This window comes from Branchiostoma belcheri, unplaced genomic scaffold, assembly GCF_001625305.1.
Source record: "Branchiostoma belcheri isolate BF01 breed outbred unplaced genomic scaffold, Haploidv18h27 scaffold179, whole genome shotgun sequence".
NCBI classification, from domain to species: domain Eukaryota; kingdom Metazoa; phylum Chordata; class Leptocardii; order Amphioxiformes; family Branchiostomatidae; genus Branchiostoma; species Branchiostoma belcheri.
Window position 1 is genome coordinate 125,961 of NW_017803257.1, and position 20,038 is coordinate 145,998.

Genomic DNA, 20,038 nt, shown 5'->3' on the forward strand with positions numbered 1-20,038 from the left:
CGGGGTTTCTCTTTTGCACTGAATTTTTTCCCACCAATTTCAGTGCAAAAGAGAAACCCCGATAAAAAAAAGCCTAAAAACACGCTAAAAATACCCCCCAAACCCAAACCTCTGCATGGAGAGTATGTATTTGGTAGGATTATGTATATAGCTTGACACTGTGTGTTTTTTTCGAAAGTTCTTTTTTTCTGCCTGTTTCAGTGTTTGTCTCAGAAATTCCTTAACCGCAGGTCGTGGACGTCCGACCTTTTATTCGCTTACTACAAACGAGCTATACAAGAGTCTTGTTTATTATTTCACTCCAGTCGAGCCATTTCCGTGTATTTCCATTGGGAGAGCTGTGATATCCGTGGAGTCTAAACTCTTTGGCAGGTCTAAATATGACGGTTCCAGTGTTCCCGGTCCCACGCCAAAACAGTAGCACCCTACTGTGTACCAGGAGCGAACTTGAATCCTTCCAGGTCCACACGCTATAGTACATTTACAGTATCCCATACTTTAGAAGCTAGTAGTTTCTTGAAGTAGGCATACACAGTATGGCATATATTCCAAAAACAAACTTACAACACGCCTGGTCATTTGTGGGGTCATATGGCGTCCAAGAGGTCCCGAGTTCGAATCCTGCCATGCCACCGATCATTTGCCCTTGGGAGAGGCACTTGAGTTTAACACGAATTTCCTTACTTTACAGAAGTGTCTGTTGTGCTTTTGTCAGCGTTTGTCTGCGTTGGCGTTGGCATGAAAATAAGCTGGAGAAACTTGATTGTGCAGAACAAAAACTACTCTCCAAGCAGAGGTTGTGGGGGAATGATCGGTAGCTTTTTATATATGGCCTTTTTTTTGTCAACGTCGATGGCCGGCGAACTTCTCTGGCTAATAGATACTGCCTTGCCACCGAAAGGGATCAGCTTGGAGATCAGAATAAAGAAACGTCCACTTAAAACGCGAAGTAAACGGCGAAGAGGGAGGGCGAGCCCGTCTTGGCTGGTCTGCCCGCTGGCTCCCGGCCAGGTGCGAACTCCCACCGGGTGCACCCTGGCAGATGTGCCGGTCACGAAACGAAAATAAGCCGCGCCAACGACTCCAGAAACCTGTCCGTTATATAGATCTGGATGGGAGAACTCGTGGGGCGCATACTAATAAGCCGCCCGGGTGGGGGCCATGTATGAAATGCAGTCGTTCTGACTCAGGGAGCTCAGGTAGTCTCCAAGCAGAGGTTTGGGTTCGGGGGCCAGAATGGCCGGAAACTAGCCTTTACCAGGCTTTGGGAGACGGTTGGAAAGAGTAGAAATCGGCCAAAATAGAGGGATAACATGCCAAACAACTCCAAGTAGTAGTAGTAGGCATCCTTCCATCTCGAAAGATGATTACTCCAAGTAGTAGTCTTACGTTATAATGACAATGACAATGAAATTTATTGCATATTCACGCCCTACATTGGCTCAATGCACTACGTTAGGTAACTGGGGTACAAGGTAGGAGGAACAAGTGCTACATTACTGTGCTACGTATACATCTATGTATACACGATCTCTTTTCTCTTTTTGAAACAAACATGAAAAAAATTACATAGTTTTTCATTTACATCGTAGTTCCTGGATGCATATTCTACTCTGCTTTGACACAGCGCTTACTGTCACAGCAAACCAGAAATGTTTTTATAGAGAATGTTACAACCTCCCCGTGAGATTAGATCCGCGGCTCCTAAACCGCGATGAAAGACATGACAAACCTTGGGGGGATTACACTTGTGTAATGTTCGAGTCTGGGTTTATTTTAAAGGTCGTCGTGTTGTAGTAAGTTGTGGACGTTGGGACAGATCCAAACGGCTGGAGAAGTACTCTGTGTGGAACTCTCGCTGCGCCAGACTAAATGACTGCACAGCCTGCTCAATAGCTGTGCAAGGAAGTGCAAAGAAGACGAAGATGTTACAGAATGGTTTGCACGCGACGGCCACCTAGGCCTGCACCATTGGGCATTCCTCAATATAATCGTTTTGACTGGATGGTTTTAAGAGCCCACCATGCATATGTCTGTCCTTTGAGTATACACATATATGTTGTTAATCTTTAATTGAAGAAGGAGTTTGATATAACGAGGCTGCGTAAGATTAAGTTATCTTACGTAAATTATGCTTCCTCGTTTTTGGTTCCCCGACCCGGTTTCAATTGATTCTGTTTCACATGGAAAACGTCCTCATTGAGTTCAAATGGTACGCATAGTGACTGCCATGGCCGTATCGAATATACGGGCGTGAGCGAGGTATTTATGTTGAAAATGCCCCGTGTTTACGTTAGACTAATCTTTTGATCGGAATAATTGCAAAGTAAATAAACTCTCACCAAGCGTTGCAATCAATTAGTGATGGGGCGTACTGTTCTGGATTTGGTGGTGCATTTAGATAACGGGTGGTAACGTGAGATATGGGAATATAAGTCGCTTTCCGCCAAAATTACATTGTATCGAGCATGAAGTAAAAATAAGCACATCTTGTTGGCGCATATTTGCATGACATGTAAACCCCCTTCAGGCGTAACACACCAGTTTTGTACGTGTAAGTACAAGCTGCGTATGACCGGACTGTAAGTTGTTACCAACTTATTTTTATACCGCCACCAACGCTGACAAACGCATGGACGGACACACATACTAAATTTCCCCTAAATGAAGTGAGGAAATTCGTGTAAAGTGCCCTTTCCTAAGGCCACAAGATCGGTGGCATGTTATTAGATTCGAACTCGGGACCTCTTGGTTCCGAGTCAAAAACCCTGCCGTTTAACGCCACAAGACCCCCCAAAAGTTAAATACTTGCATATACAACTCCTCACGGAAACAAACCCCGAATGTTTTACACACTGCAGCTGGACCCTAGCCTGTAGACCTTCCATCCGACCGTCCCGGTGTTTGGCCAAATCCTTGAGCTGACACATACGTGAGAGGTCAGGTGTTTAGGGCTGGGCTTAGGGTTAGAGTTGGTATTAGAGGTAACGTTTGGGTTAGACTTGGAATCATTCTTTAGGGCTAGAGTTAGACTTACGATTGGGGTTAGGTTAGGTTTAGTCTACCACATCGCGACTAAACCCATCCCAGGCCCACCATTTGTCTCAGGTATATATTGGATGGAACCCCTGAGTAGTGTCGGAGTCATATATTCGGCAGGGTCATGTATATGGCTAGACATCGGGGGTATTCAGTTGCACAGGCTGGAGACAGAACAGAAAACACGACCCCTGAACAATGATCCAAACCCTAACCCTAACCCTCATACCAACCTCAACCATAATTCTAACCCTAAACACCTGGCCTCTCTCGTATGTAGCAGCTCAAAGATTTGGCTCAACACCGGGCGTATTCCGTTGCACTACCCTACACGGAACAGAAAACACGACCCCGCTTGTAGCGAGCTGCCCGACCCGAATTATCCGCCGAGCGATCAAAGGCGAGCGGCCCTGCCTTCTTCTCCTGACCTCCTGGAGTCAAGGCGATTTCTACCCGGGTAAATTTCCTGTCTTAAATTGAGAAGACAGAAAACCGACGTCTTGTGGAATTAAAGCCTCTGTCTCGAGGCACAACCCAGGACGACCCTTTGCGCAACGTGAGTGGTCATTAGGGGACTGTTTCAGAGGTTCTTCCTTATCCGGTTACTGACACCCTTCACCTGTTTGTTACCATCTTTCGTCTTCAAGAAGTAGAATGTTAAAGTGGTTACATGTGTTTGAATAGGCTCAAGTCACTGAGTAAAGAGACTCTTTTTACACAACCAAGTGTTTTATTCAGTCGACGTTACGGTGACTGTCTGTCACCTACCTGAGGGCAATTCTGACTGGTTCACATCTCACTGGTTACATGTGGGTATGAATGTGGGCTAATAAAAGCATCTTCAAGGGGATGCCATTGCCATCATGTAGTTGTGAATAAGCTACTTCAAAATGTCAAAATATACCATTTACTCTAGTTTGTTAAGTCTAAGTTGAAACATTTGTTGTAACACAAAGAATTGTTCTCACCTAGACCTTTCAAACGGTCACTCAGGTCTGCTTCAATAGACTGACCCAGTTTTAGTATACTTTAATTGTAGCAATTGTTGTCTACTGTACACAGTGTACAGGAGGAGCTAGTAGAAACAGATAAAAAAACCCTGGTCCCAGGTCGGGGTTCGAACCCGTACCCACGACCTCCAGAGCACCAGATTCAGACTCCGACGCTCAAACCACTCGGCTAAAAGGTCTAGACCCGTCGGCCGGGTCAGTTGGTAGCGCCCCACTGTTACACACCTGGCGCCTGTGTGTTGGAGGAGGACGCGGTTGAACTTGTGTGTTTGTGCCGTCACCACTGACCCGTCCCTAACAAACTCCGGTGGTCCTGACTTAGTACACACACGCTTGGGCGGTGGACACTGTTTATCCTGTCTGTAGGTCAACTGTGCAGGGTACGTCGGTGAAGGCTAGACATCCAGGTAATAAGATACGCCCAAAACAGTTACCCAAGCAACTGGATATCATTTTGGAAACGGTCAGATGTTTCAGGTACCATCCACTATATTTCGTCAGTGACAATGAAACAGTAACTGTATTTTGGCGTAACTGTGTAGGATCTCATTGATACGTTTACATGTCGATCCAAAGGAATTTCAACCAAATCCCAAGTCCCTTATGATTTAATGTAAGTGGTTTAACAGACCGTTGCCCTTGAACTTACCGTTCGGTAACGTTTTTAAGGACACCATCGTGGTACGTGGTTACATTCTAACATGGCTAAAGTGGCTTGAATGGCACAAAAATGCCATATATATTACAGAACAGGACAAGGGTGACCTCTAACTGACCTTTACGTGACCTTCCGGGACCACGGTTAATCCTAGGCCAAGAAAGAACAGGGCACTTAAGTTTTCACCGACAGGTAATTCTTTTTCTATTCACACCAGACTTTCAAGTCAGAATTTCATAATATCATTGCTTTTTTTGTTACTGACCATATTGAAGTTATTGTTACCTCTTAAAATCCCAGAAAATCCTGAAGGGCGCACAGAGGTCACCTCAGTCACACCAGTCTGGACAAGGAACTCCCGAGCTCCATATATCTCCATATATCTTGCCTTCTCCCCATCTGCAAGTGTTTCCGATATCTACCCCTTACCAGTCAAGTATTTTTCTATTATCAACGTTTAGGCTTTTAAGTCAGAATTTCGTAACATAATCTGTTGCTTTTCCGTCACGAATCATAATGCAGTGTTACCTCTGAATTCGAACATTCAGTGAAGGTCGTTCAGAGGTCACCTAAGTCACACCAGTCTGGAGAACTGACCGCTTTAAATCTTCATATATCTTGTGTCTTGTCTCTACCCTCCATCTGCAAGTGTTTCCGATGTCTCCCCCTTATCGTTGTCAATTGGGCCTGTCCTCCTCCTGTCTACCTACATGATATTTCACAAACTCATCAAGAGGTTCATCAGTCACATAGAATTAACAATTCTTCAATCAGTTACTGTTTTTGTAAGGTAAAATCAATTTTGGGCGTCTATGGTCATTATCATACCAGCCGTCACTACGATCAAGAGGTTAAAAATCAGATTTTAACCTCCTTGCTAGGATTGAAACATCTTGGTCTATTGGTCATACAAGGATTCACAATCTCATGGTTGTACAATTTAAATGGACGCCTTTTATAGGGGGTTCTTTATTGACACAACAAAAAGTACAGGGACTTTTGTATGGTCTTCTACAACTAGTGAAAGAGGACATGCCTTTGGTATTGTGGGAGCGTGGGTGGTGTGTACGTCATGTCATCATCGGTCTATGAGTGGCAGTGGTTAAGAGGGCTCACTTCGATCTGTCATTCTTAGAGATAGACGAAAACGAAATGCTCTATCAGCCTATGAGTATGATGACCCATACAAGCTTGATTCTGCTTTATCATAAGTCTCAGAGATCGTGAATCTGGTATTGCGAGAACGTGGGTGGTGTGTACGTGTATATCATGTCACCATGGGCCTATGAGCCTATGAGTGACAGTGGTTAAGAGGGCTCACTTCGATCTGTCATTCTTAGAGATAGACGTAAACGAACTGTCCCTGTGTAGTAACGAAACTAGGCAGACCCGAGCCGGTAAGGCCTAGAAAAAAAATGTTGTGTTTCCTGTTTCAGTCCCGAAAAAATTAGGGTCGGTTGGTAGGGATTATCTTCTTTTTAGACTTAAGTGATACCTATAACGTTATAGGGGTCCAACTTATACAATAGTTAAACAAAGTAAACCTTACATGAGGACACTTTTATTTTCAATGTCAATGTTAGAAATTTAACGTTTTATCACTCAGATGTCAGATCATGGAGCTGGTTGATCAGTTCGAAAATTTATGTCCCTTGCAGGGGTCCACACCAAAAAGAAGTCTAGGGTAGGCAGGTTTTTCTAGGGTCGGTCGGGAAACAGGAAACACAACATTTTTTTCCTAGGCCTTAGAGCATCAATCGTCCGTCCTGTGGGTTTCCTCCGCCCGTGTGAGTATGCGGGGAATGTTGCCGCGTGTCCGCCGGCTATCTCCTGTGGACAGCAGACCTGCGTTTGTCTGTTTGTATCAGTTTCCTTGTCCAGAACCATCGACATCTGTTAGACCACAGTCGTTTGTGGTTTCACTAAAGCAAGGAGATACATACATGTATGTTGAAGAAACTTCTTTCTTTTTTTTTTGTTAGGCCACACCAGTTTATTTTCATGTCAATAGGTGGTTCTCGGACATTTAAGTTCAAAAGATAGCAAGCAGACATCATTAAATGAGAGGGCTAGGAAGAAATCTTGAATATGATTGTATTCAATACATAGAACTGAGTCCACCAAGGCATCAACCAGGTCCTCAGACTTTCCTCTTATTGGGTTTTTCCAGTTATCTATATTTAAAAAAAATCCGAGAACCAATCAATCAAATTGGTGTGACCTTAGCACAACATACTTTTAGAGACGTTTCATAACTATACCCGATGATACTTGAGAAGAGCACTTTGCTGAGTTGCCTAGACACTATTTGGTATTCGCAAGTGGGAGTTCAGTAGCTACGGTTCACAACCTCCAACTCTGTTGTTCCACTAATGAGGACGTGTGACATGTACAGGCATGTGACAGCCCTGCATTCTTACTTTCCACGCGATAGTTATAGGATGTAATTGAATATAATGGAATTGAAGGGCAACCTTGGGTATGTATTTCAATATCAATATTTTGAAGTCGAATATCTTGTGACTTCGACCTTTTTCGAGACCTTCTGCCGGTTGCCAGCAGCGAAAGAGACGTCCTGTAAATGTAGACCACGGTGTCAGGAACAAAGTTACACCTGGCAGCCGCTGACAGCTCCAGCTATGACGTTTTTAGCTTCCATAGCATGCCAAAAACTGGGGGGTTGGGGGTCTGCATGGTCTTTGGGAGCTTTTATGTGCTATTTTCTGATTGCATATAGACAACATAGCCGGTCTGGTTGAATTACCCCCGTTTTTTAGAACTGGGCTAATCAGAAAACGGCCGAAGACCACCAAACCCCCAGTTCTATAAGCCTGCTACGGAGGCTATGACGTTTTCAAGTTTGTCCAAACACATACATGTATGGTCCAATGCATTCCCAACCTGCGTAGGCTGATGCCCTATTATAGCTGTTGGGAAGAGAGTTGCTATCACGAATGCAGACGATTTATCTGGATTTAACTACACCTTTGCCCACTAGCACTGGATTCCTTTGCGGTTGAGGTACTGCTCCTAGTTGACATTCTGCGGTTCAAGTATATTGAAATTGATGCATTCTTATGCTAAACGGTCACAATCACAGCTGCTTCTCGACGAAAAATGTATACCTTGTATTTGGAAGATTTGGAAGGGGTGAGTTACATTGAAAGGCCGCTGAGGGACTGGAGAGTAACCCACGTCCCAAAGCATTGTGATGACAAAGGTCTAGGAATGATCTGTAATGTCAAGCATTTCTATGTTATGTTTGGTAGATGTTGTATCGTAGATTAGGTCAACACTTTATCGTTATGGTGACTTCTAAACTAATGATTAAGCTCATGGATCGTTGATTCCACAGATTCCGATGTACCAGATCACCTTCATGAAGATTAATGTAGAGGCTTGGAGATGTCGCCATGTCGGCTCAGGGGTCATCTGCCTGACCTTTGGGGGACTTTCATCATTACGATTCTTCTTAGCTCTAAGTCGAAACACCCTCCCCAGATTAGGGTCTGCTATTGAAGCCAAATGGTAGGCTTTTAAACAAAATATACAACAGTCACCAGGAAGTTCATCTGTGTTCGTAGTTACATGTAAAACATAGTGTTGACGTCACACTTCAAAGAAGGCACGTGAAAAAGACTCACTGGGTCAGTCTACTGAGGAAGACCAGGGTGACTGGTCGAAAGCTCTGGAAAAAACGTTATTGTTTTGGATTGAAAGTTTAACTTTAAGCATCTATATCTTGTATCTCCATAGCCAAAAACACTCACTCTCTCTCTATCCTGTCTCTCTCTTTCTCTCCCTCTTTCTCTTGCGCAAGACGTAACGGTCCTCTACGGCTCTTTATAAAAGAACGTGTATCCTGAGAATCAGGAAACAGCTATGATAGATTGATACTTCCATAGACTGTGTGAATTAAAACTCGCACAGCTGATAGATGTTGCCATTTTTCACTGTCTCTCAGTGGACGTAAACAGGAAAGAATTCTTCATTCCCACGCCCTCGCTTCCTGCCTATATTGGTCTAAGTTGACGTCATGGTGTCTTGGCAAATGCATATTTTGACGGAAAGAGTCAATAAATTCGAATAAAAAGGTCAGCATGTCTAGGTCAAATGTGACATATGTTTTCTGTTCTAGGTCACCTGTTACTGGAACGAACCAAACATTGACTGCATATATAAAATTGAAATAAAACCCAAAACTAAACATGTTGCGATGGAATATGACGACATCAATCATAACTAATGACGACATCAAATCATGACTAATACGTATACCAACTGTCAATCAACGTCATATCTCGCGAGATTTCAGTGACGTGACAGCTCGCCCCTTGCGGCGCCATTTTCCCAACCGAAGCAGATTGATTTAACCGCCCTGCCAGTTTGAATTATTCCTCCCAGACTCGGTAGGTTAGGCCACGGTGGTTTAATTTTATGGATGACATCCCCACGCGCATTGATCTTCGTCTGTTCTCAAAAAAAGTCACGTCCTCCGATGCTCTGGCCTGGGTGCCATCCTCCGTAGTCCATGGTAGCTGGTCGGTGGTAACAACAGAAGATGGCTCCCAGGCTGCCGAGGCTCCATGGAACTCAAGAACTCAGTACATTGCTGACTCAGAAATGCTGCAAAACTAAATGCTGCAAAAGGCCTGCACGGACCGGCTTGTCGTAAAAGTAGTTAAGCACTACTGCAAATTCACAATACCAGCTTTGTATTCCTGTGGTTTAGCTGCATTTTTTTTGTTTTGCTGGAATGTTTTTTATTCGCCCGCGCGCACTACTTGGTGGTCTTCAGAAGATGTCATCCATAAAATGAAGTCAGTGTGGCCTAATAACGTGTGACAGATAGCGTGGTGGTCATCCAGGGGCTGTGAAAGGACAGGTCGGCTGTGAAAACCAAGATTTAGTGATTTACTAATTGCACGTAATGGGGGAATCTGCTTTTCCTTCACAGTTATGATGTTGAGACTATTGAAGACACCAGTATGGCACCGATCTGGTTCAAAACATACAGCTGCATCACTTAATGTTCCCAACCATTTTCTATTTGTCAAGGAGAATTTCTTGAGAGGGAGCAAAGATCTTGAGCCATGTGGTGACGATCACTACAGACAGATTGTAGTTCGTAAGGGTAGGTCTTCCTTTTGAACGATAATGATGGACACATGTCAACTGAGAACAGATGTAGGTCAGCAATTACTTTGGTTACTTCTACTTGTCAAGGAGGGCCAAGCATGAGAACTAAGACTACTCTGCAAGAAGATTCTCTGGGGCAATGGGAGTATATCTTGGTCACCTGTAATCATCGGCCGATACTGCCCGGTCAATTCGGTACTGTCTTGCCAATTTAATATTGTATTGCGGCCACTTGAAAAATTAAACTAAAAGTTAAATGCTCAACTGCATTTTTTACTAAACAGATGCAGCGTCAGGCGAGTGGGTGTCGTTATCCGATGTCTAACTAAAGAAGGTTATTTTTTTTATTCAGAGAGACATATAGCAGCGGGTAATGATCGTAATGAGCGCCTAGCTTGTGGGGTGCGTTTTCTCTTACCGGTAGGGTGGGGGGGAGGGGGCATTGGGGTCGGCCATGGACGCAGACAGAAGGTCAAGGGGTCATGTCCACTGTCCGGCTGTAGTGGATTATTCCGGTGTCAAGCCATGATCCTGCCAAATACATGACTCCTTGGGGGTTCCAATATACCTGAGACAAGGGGTGGGAGGAGGGCATGGATTCAGACAGAGGGTCAGGGGGTCATGTCATGACCACTGGCTGTACGTGTAGTGGATAATTCCGGTGCACAGTGACAGACATTTTCTATAGACGTACACATGCATCTGTTGTTGAGGCGGATATCTTCTCTTTCACGGACCCTGTGCCGAGGATTCGGTATAAATCGGCTTGCTGACAGAGATGACCCACCCCTTTCTTGGCTGCCCCTATTCAGGGCAGACAGTACTATAATAATTACCTTTGGCGGCTATAGAAACCTATGGTTAGTTACACAAGTCCTTATGAGTACTTTCTCACATTTCAATCTCGAAAATTCTTCTCCATCAGAGAGCCACAAGGGTCTTCTTCCCATATATAGAAAGAAAACAGGGGGTTGACTTGCTCAAACTCTAACAGCAGCTGACAACAGTAAACAAACCCTACTTTTGACCTAATTTTCTCATTTATCCATCCGCCCTGGGTAGGCCAGACCTCATCACTCAGGTGTCTCATTATGCCAACTAAACTCGTGAAATGATCGAAATTTGACCAAAGAAGGAAAGTTTAGACCCTACCTGTTCCTTCCAGCCCAAACGTCTCCAACCTGGACAAAAATTGTAAATAGAAAAAAGGATTTTAAAAGACTTTTTAATATCTTTGAAAATCCTTTTTCTATTTAAAATTTAAATTTAAAAGGACTACAATAGTTCCCCATTTCGGGGCCTCTACTGTGCAACGCAATAGTGATGTCTGCCCCTAGCACGCGATCTTGCCCGGACAATCCACTGCCCCGATGCCCCGTGACTCCAACTGGGCTGCCTCATTATTGATTAATACCGACTTACCCAGGTGGGGTTCTTCCTGTATATGTTGACCTCTGTCGATGTCTTGACGCCTCTATTCTTCTATGCAAGCTCTCTTGGATGAATGTAGGGGGCGCTGGCTTAGTGCTGCAATCGATTTGTATCTGTAGATTTAGATTGTGGTAGTACCCGAGTTAGACTTACGCAATAGAATGACTCGGATCAACAAGAAACAGAAATGACCTGGAAAAAATTATGCTATATTAGTAAGAGCACCCACTCCTCTAATCATGTTCTAAATTTATCTGCAGAATATACCCTATAAAACAATATCAATACAAATACCCATAATAAAAAAACAGGCATCTCATCAACAGACCAACACTGCCAATCTCCTCTATAGTATGCAGACATCTCTGTCAACTCAATTACAACCGAACACCTTCCTTCCGCTGGCCCGTGGTGACCGTCTCGCGTTCTACCAGTATGTCAGACTTGTTTGTCACGCTTTTGTCACTACGCAGTTTCTCATGTGTACACCTCTGGTGTCCGGCTTCTAACCTAGTGCACCAGACTAACAACGCGGGTTAATGAAAAGTAAAATTTTGCCAATAACTAAGGAGACTTGACCAGGGGAGTTTAGCCAGTGTAGAGTTCATTTGTCCGTGCTGTTCCCCTTTTTTTACTTAATTCTAGGATCCATATCCCCGTAGAAAGGCCTGGTAAAGGCTAACGTCGAACCATGCTAGTTCATGCTCGTTGCTGTCATATAACAGTGATGTTGACATGTGAAAATAAACCACAATTCCACAAATTAAGTTCATCAAAGTATGATGAAAACGCAAACCTTTCATCCAGGATATAATATTAGCAATACAATAAAAAGTATGATTTTTTAAAGCATCATTATACTTTTTCAGAGTTGTTGAACAAACAGTAGATGTGCAGAATACTATGACAAATACAGTATTTACTGCCTCTATGACGATGCTCGGCAACATAACAATCTCAGTTTACGCTGCGCACGTGTCGGTGACAGTTTCCTGCTAACATTTCCTGCACCACTGATTCTCAACGAAACATACAGCCGTGCTTTTCACTCCATTTGCCGGTTAAAGTCTGTCAGATACATAGGCCAAACCAAAAAATCTTCTGGCTGACATCCTCTGCAGACTCCAAATCTAATGCGATAGGGCGAAAAGAAATTGTTTAAAAAAATGATACATATATTGTGCTAAGTTTCGTAAATCACTGTCAACTATTACAACATCGATTTCTCAATTAATCAACTTTTAATTAAAAGTAAACTTTTTATTCATTGTACAAATTGTTTTGATTCAGTGGGAACATCACGTATACGCAGTCACCATAACATATGTAACTTATGAATGAATCAATGTAAAATTTAAAACATTTAATCAGAGTCTTTTCTTTTCTTGTCTCCTCTCTTCATCTGCCATCCATCTTCCGACATGGCAACAGACATCTTTGCCCATTTTCGGCATGTTGACCTCTGTCAGGGGGCAACATTTTTTTCCTGACCAAAATCGATGTCATCCATAGAAATTTCTTGCTTTGGCCTAAAGCCTGTCAGAGATACACCGGAGCAGATACAGTCGACAGGATACAAGTGGGATCGTGTGGAGGGCTGCTGCCGCGTTGCTAGGCAACGAGGTAGTCTTCCTGCTTAAGGATTGACATCCAAGGTTAAGGACTCCGGATTACCTTCACTCTCTGAGCTCGGAAGTGTCGCTTCAAGTTTAACCTGTATGGAGGAATGTCAGGGCTAGTAAACTGCCTATGATGATGTTTAACCGATGACTGATGACTGAAATGAGAGACCTTCATTGCATGTGATTGTTACTATAAGTTGAATATAGTTCGTTATGATGATGAACGAAGGAACGCGTGTGCTTGTGTTTTCAATCAATAAAATACAACATCAGATCATGTTTAAGGTTGAAAGGTATTTGTTCCGACAGAAGATATTATTCTCACCTAGATCTAGAGATTTCGTCCAGTCACTCTGGTCTTCTTCAATAGACGGAACTAATTCTTAACATGTACATTTGTACAAACACAGATGAACTTTCATGGCATCATAGGATCACGTACACAGACCACACCATCATTGCTACCAGTACACAAAAGTAAAAAGAATCAGCTCCTTGCTTTTTCGTACGATAATGGTTAGTTAAAATCATGCTGCTTATCCTTTATAAGCAATTCCCAGTTCCTCCTTTTCATGTTGTTTTCGTATCTTAGTGTCCACCTTATCTTTGGTGTTTAGTCTCCAAACACAATAATGATGTCGTCCGTATCCCTTACCAGTAAGCCTCCCGGTGACATCTCCTAGCTCGATCGTGTCTTCTTGATCTATCAACTATCCACAACATTCTGGTCTCGTGCCGTCATCCAAACATCCCGGTAACCAGCACGACATGTTACAAAGATAGTCCGTCGGTAGCTTCACAACAAACACAGCCTTTCCGCCCCGCGGTGGTGCGTGACCCCAGAAGCCCACCGCAGCGCCGACAGATCCCAAGTATCCGGAGGTTTGCCGGGGTTTGAAGGGGAAGTTTTTTTTTACCTCCATGAAAAATGGAGGTATTGTTTTTGGTCTCAGTGTGTGTGTGTGTGTGTGTGTTTGTGTTTCTGTACATTTGTAGTCATGATAACGTCAGACTGCCTTTTTGGACTGTGATGATATTTGGTATGTGGGTAGGTCGTAGGAAGACTGATCGAGGTCAATTATGGGCCTCCTGGTAGCTGACCTTGGTACTGCAGCAGAACTGCGTTTTTGTCCTTTGTCCTGAGAATGTTATGGTCTTGTGATTCGATAGTTTCAACAGCACTGAGTTGCAGAACACAATGCATCATCATTATAATTATCAGGGTCAACCCTGATAATTATCACTACTGCATACAGCAGGGCACTTGTGCGAGCCCCATTGAAGCAGATGGGGTATATATATTGAGGTCTTTTGAGGCATTTATCTGATAGAGTAATTCTAATGTTTCTGTCACGATAGTGCAGGTGACATCAGACTATAGAGTGTAACTCGAATTACTTTGGGAACGTAATATATGACACATATTGTCATTTGCCCTTGCATTCACTTGTAACCTTGAATATCTGTATGCCATGTTTTTAAGTCTTAATACGGTGTTTAAAAACACTGCCATACATATTTTTCGGTTTGTTTTCTAAATTTTAATTTGCTGTGACACAACACACACATGGCGTGACTAATCTTGCTGACCAAAAAAATTCCCTGGCAATGCCCCCACCTTTAACAACATCAGATATTCACCAGCTAAACAGGACTCGTCGCGGGGTGGCACTGCGCTGACCTGGGCAGGGATAAGTGTACCAGGCAACAGACTTCCCGTCATTTATTATGCAAACATGTCACTCAACGTCAAGTTATATTCATCAGATACTTATTCAGCCCAGATGTGCTAGAAGACATACAGGTAATGAGCCTTTTGGCAACTGGCGTCAAGTATTGTCATGACGTCACTTCAAGGTGAAGGACTCTTGGCACCAACTGCTAGTGCTAGATAGTAGCAGAGGAAATATACTACAGTATGCTTTGATGACATAATCGCTTCTTTTCTGGGCTTTTGTCCTGTTTCTCCATGAAATTAATTGTTGAACAACATTTTGTTTTGCGTACAAGTTTGATAGACTGATATCCAGTATTGGTCGTCGTCTTCAGTGGAGGGGACCAATAGCAAACATGGCTGGACCTTTAATGAACGGTATTTTTAGCAATTATTCATGTGTATTATTATTCCACCAGGATAACATTTTTGGATACGCCTTGCCCATAAGCAATTTGACTTCCGACACCTTCCCTCCCCCTCCCTTCTCCCTCCTTTCTCCCCCTTACTTGCGCAGCTGGAGAAATAACCAGCCAATATATTTGTCATCAGCATGCATATGGGTACGAAGGTCCTGCCTTTCTGTACATTAGTCTGCCGCCTGGGCTACCATTTCTCTTCCTCTTCTGCACCATTTAACTGGAAGTAAATGCATTTTGTCGTCGCTTTCTCGGATGCGCCCATTGCAAGGCAAAACAAGCTGTTACGTGTATCTACTATGTACAAAATTTTGTAAAAATCAGTGTAATTCAGCTTGGTTGACTGTGTAAACTGGCTGCAAGGCTGATTTTATTAATAAAACTTGAACTTGAACTTGAACTTGAAGGAAGGGGTCCAGATTTCAAGACGTGGTGACAGTTTGGGACAGGCCAAGAGGCTTTGGTCAGTTCGATGTGTGTCTTTCAAACTGTATTGTGCTAGATATTGTGGTTTTTTGTAGGACTCTCCTTTAGCTGCCCGCCGATGGGTGACAGCCATTCTACCAGGAGAGGGTAGAGTGCATAAGAACATAACAATACACCAACATACAATTACATAAAGTTACATTATACTTATCTTACCCCACCTTTGTATTGTACTGCCCTGTACATGTCTGTACAGCTGCAGATAGACATAGTGAGGTTCTAGTGTGGTAAATGCAGCTCAACCTACGTGGGTTTGCGGCTAACCAGAGACATGTCCAGAGGGCCTGCAAGGTTATCTGAAAAAGCCTGAAATCTTGCTTTAGTGCATAAGATCTAACACGACACACACGAAAAGCAAGAAACAGTACTTTTGCCCTGTCTGTACAGCTGCAGATAGATAGACATAGTGAAGTTCTAGAAGTGCCGTGGGTTTGCGGCTAACCAGAGACATGTCCAGAAGGCCTGCAAGGTTATCTGAAACATACAGCGCCTGAAAGCCTGCTGAAGTACATAAGATCCAACTTGACACAAACGCGAAACGCAAGAAACAGATGCAGCTCTTTTTAATATCACCAGCAGCTGGTTTCCTGACTCTGAGGACTCTTTCATGTATTGGAAGTGATCACGGCTTCCAGAGAACGTGTTTTGGCTCGCAGAAGCTTTTCTCCGTGAGTGATGGCTTCCCTCGGGGAGAAGATTAAATCCTACCGGGTTGCAGACGTTGACCTCGACTTTAAACGTCTCAGAAGCTCGGCAGAGCGATGTTTTCTATTTGCTGCAGCCAGATTGCCGCGGCTTGAGAATGAAAATCTGTTCCGGGTGCTCGAATTCGGCTTACCACACCGACACAGGGCACGATATTATTACAGCTCATATATTTTTCTGGTTCCCCCTAAAACCGTTACCAGCGTTGGTATCTTAGGATGTGGATAGGACATCTCAGCCCAGTATGTACTAACTAACGGTGAACACCGTTATCCTTTTTAATACTACTGTAAACGATATGTGCGGCGGTTGGTTACCAGCGTTTCTCCCAGGATGTGGGGAGGACATCTCAGCCCAGTATATACTGAGTAACGGTGAACACCGTTATCCAGTTACTACTGTAAACGCTACGTGTATCGGGTGCTCGCTCACGCCTTGCTGAGGGCGGTCCAGTCAGAAGTTCAAGTACAGCTCCAGACTCTGTGATGACAAGTAATCTCTCTACCAGCGAGCGGCCAACACCTCAATTCCAACCGCACACCCTCCCACACGCCGACCCGACACGCTGTCACATCATGAGGGTGTTTCACCGATAATACCAGACGGGTGTTTTTTCGGGAACACCACCTTCTCTCTGAACTGGTAGAGCCGCTGTGATCCTTTCTGCACTCCACTTCAAGCGGCTGTGTCGTCTGGGCAATTTGCCTGTCTGGCCGGCCATGCATTCAGCTGGAAAATGATCTTTTGAAGTCATGACCATTTCGTCCGATTCCAATTTCGCTGGCTATAAGGTCCTTAGAGCTACCACAAGGGCTATAATAACTCTTGCGGTAGCTATACATTACCTGTATACCTGTATGGTAGAAAGGTAGCGATGTCGTGGTAATCTCCAAGCAGATCTTTTGGTGGCTGCAGAGACAGATACCTAGGGATGGTAAAATGGTAACTGTCTGGAAAATGGATACTGCCTGGCCAATTTGATTCTCTATTTGCAGCTACTAAAAGATCTCTATGGAGATTAATGTCATGGCTAGAACCAGCCATTTGATTTGATTTATTAGACGGTATAAGACACGAAACAGCCATCATCATCACCATCTGTACACTCTGCATTTCGGTGACATTCTGCCACGAAGAGAAATCCCGTGGCATTACTAATAGCCTCCCAAGGCCATTATTATTGCTCTGTGTGGGAGATAAAATGTTCGTAGATTTCTCCGAAGATTGCGACTTCTGGAAGTAACATAACCACAGGGACAAACTAGAAAGGTAACATTTGCAAATCAAATGCATAATGTTTACCTTCGCATATAGTCTGCTCTGTTGATTCTTACTCAAACACACCCATATATATGGTCAGACAGGAGTCTAAATCTCTACTGCTATAAAGTTGCAACATGATGTAACTTAACACTAGTTACCATGGTAACAGACACAACATTGGTTCAGGTCATTAAGGTCACTGTTTGGAGAAGAAGAAGAAGAAAGATGAAGAATAAACTGAGCAATACCAATATGTTTTCCTTTGGTAAACATAATTATACGCCTCCACGTACGATGTCCTTGTTTACCTCCAGATGGTAGCGAGCCAAATCTGCACTCTGCTCCTCTCCTGTGGACAAACCAGTTGGGTTCCTGTTCCTAGAACATCTTCCTAATTGGAGACCTTGGTTCCTCATCTCCGTCCAGTTTGTACCTGCCATTAGTGCTGCTTCTAGCCCAGGTTTCGTGTTGCGTTCTAAACCTGAGGTTCATTTCTGATCTCCTAGCTGAGGTCGTGTCGGTCTAGAGGCGGCTTAGGCCACAGCAAATAAATTTTATGGATTACATCATCTGCAGACTCCAAATCTAATGCGATAGGGCGAAAAAAAAGGCGGACCGAAAAAAACAAGATTCCATTAAAAAATGTTGCCGTCATCAACCTTGAATGATATGGGATGAATTGATACCTATATTTTGCTATTTTTATTTGAAAGAAATAAAATACATTACTGCATCAAAGGAAAAGACAAAACATTAAATCAGAGCAGAGCCTTGTCTTGTCTCCTCTCTAAATATTTGTCTGCCATCCACCTTCCGGCACAGCAACAGTCATCTTTGGCCATTTGCGGCATGTTGACCGCTGCGAGAGGACGACAAAGTTTTTTTTTCTAAAATCGGGCAAGAATTAATGCGCACGTTGATGTCATCCATAAAATGTACTTGCCGTGGCCTAACCCTGAGGTTCATTTCTGATCTCCTACCGGTTGTGTCGGTGTAGAAGCGGCTTAGTGGCCTTTGCCCCGGCCGGTCCCTGGGAACACATGTCCGGCCTGATCCTACACGGTGTAAGTCACGGGGCGAGCTCAGGCACGTTTCTGCGAGCTTTATTGGATTTGCGGGGCTTTTCTCGTGACAGGGTCAAAGTCTGGGTATCAATCATGGACAGGCAAATGGATCCGAACCAAGAGTCCCGGGTTCGAACCCTGCCATACAGTGCCACTGGTCTTGTGCCCTTGAGCAAAGGACGAAAATGATTCTTTCAGAGGAAGCTATCTTTTGAAACGATCTAGTTCATACCGTTATACAACGATTTGAAGATATTTGAGGCATTTTACGTGACAGGGTGAAGTCTTGGTATCAATCATGGACAAGGAAACAGATCTAAAAAGCAAAGGAGAGTGGGATCGTGTGGCGTTATGGTCGAGTGTTCGTCTCGGAACGAAGAGGTCCCGGGTTCGAACCCTGCGGTTCCACCGGTCTTGCGTCCTTGGGAAAGGCACTTAACACGACTTTCCTCACTTATTGTACTGTCACCATCCTCTGTGTTGGAACCTTGTCTTTTGATGACATGTTGGGAAAAATAACAAAAAAGTTAACTTTTCAAGCAATCTGGTTCATACCGTTACACAACAAATTTGAAGATAAACACTAATGAAACAACTATGCTGTTAAAAGAAGATGTGACAAGGTCAGTCGTGGACAAGGAAACGAAAGCAAGGGTCAAAATTTAATAAAAAAGCGATCTGAGCATGATGTCCCTCGCTGGACCTTGGCTCAGTAATTGTCTCCGCATTCCCTCGTATGTCAGCCTTCAGTGGAATGACATAAGGTGTAGTGGGCCTGACCACCCCCACTTCTCACTTGGTAGCTCCCAGAATAAACTCCCAGGATTCCTTGCTGCGCATGCGCACTAGTCAGTCTTTATTTTTTGAGCCTCTGGCAACACACCCCCGGTGTTTTCTCTTGGTAAAAATGGGCTCGAAGCGCGAGGACAGACGACGCAAGAGTTCAAGAGCTTCCGAGGAACGGGAGGAGCGCTCGCGCTCCTCCTCGAGGCACGCCAGCCGCAAGAGGACGGCGTCCAAAACCGAGCACATGGCGCCCCCCTCCCCACCTGGGGGCGGCCATGATAGTTCTTCACAGCACTCACAGCCGCCCAAGTTGCGGCCTGTTACGGCCCCGGGCGACGACGTGGACTCCACGGCGGGCGGAATCGAGTCTGAAGAACGTCATGAGGAAGAGAAAGACACACGTGTCGACTCTCAACTCGAGAAGAAGAGCGAGGAAGAAGTCTTTTTGGAGACTCAAGAGAAGAATGGTGACAGCAGTGCCGTACGTATATCTGCCTTAGAGCAGAATTTCTCTTTGCTTTCAGATAAGCTGGACGGACTTCAAGAACTGCTGGTCAACCAACTGACGTCTTCAGAACCCTCCAGGAAGCGGCGAGCTTCGACTGGCGGGGGACCGGTTGCAGAGAAGCGGCAGCGCTTCACAGCTCAGCCGGAAGAAGGGGAGGGGGGCGGCAGCGCCTTCCGACGACAGCGCGTCATCCG

At 44.2% G+C, this 20,038-nt stretch overlaps 1 protein-coding gene across 1 annotated transcript in view; it reads left to right on the forward strand.

The window, feature by feature from the left end:
• LOC109467224 (tripartite motif-containing protein 45-like) overlaps window positions 1–18,012 on the forward strand; it is a 29,903-nt gene extending 11,891 nt beyond the window's left edge. The window contains exon 4 of the mRNA XM_019765168.1: window positions 17,993–18,012. Within this exon, the coding sequence (XP_019620727.1) occupies window positions 17,993–18,012 (20 nt within the window). The remainder of the gene's footprint in view (window positions 1–17,992) is intronic.
• The last annotated feature ends 2,026 nt before the right edge of the window (window positions 18,013–20,038 follow it).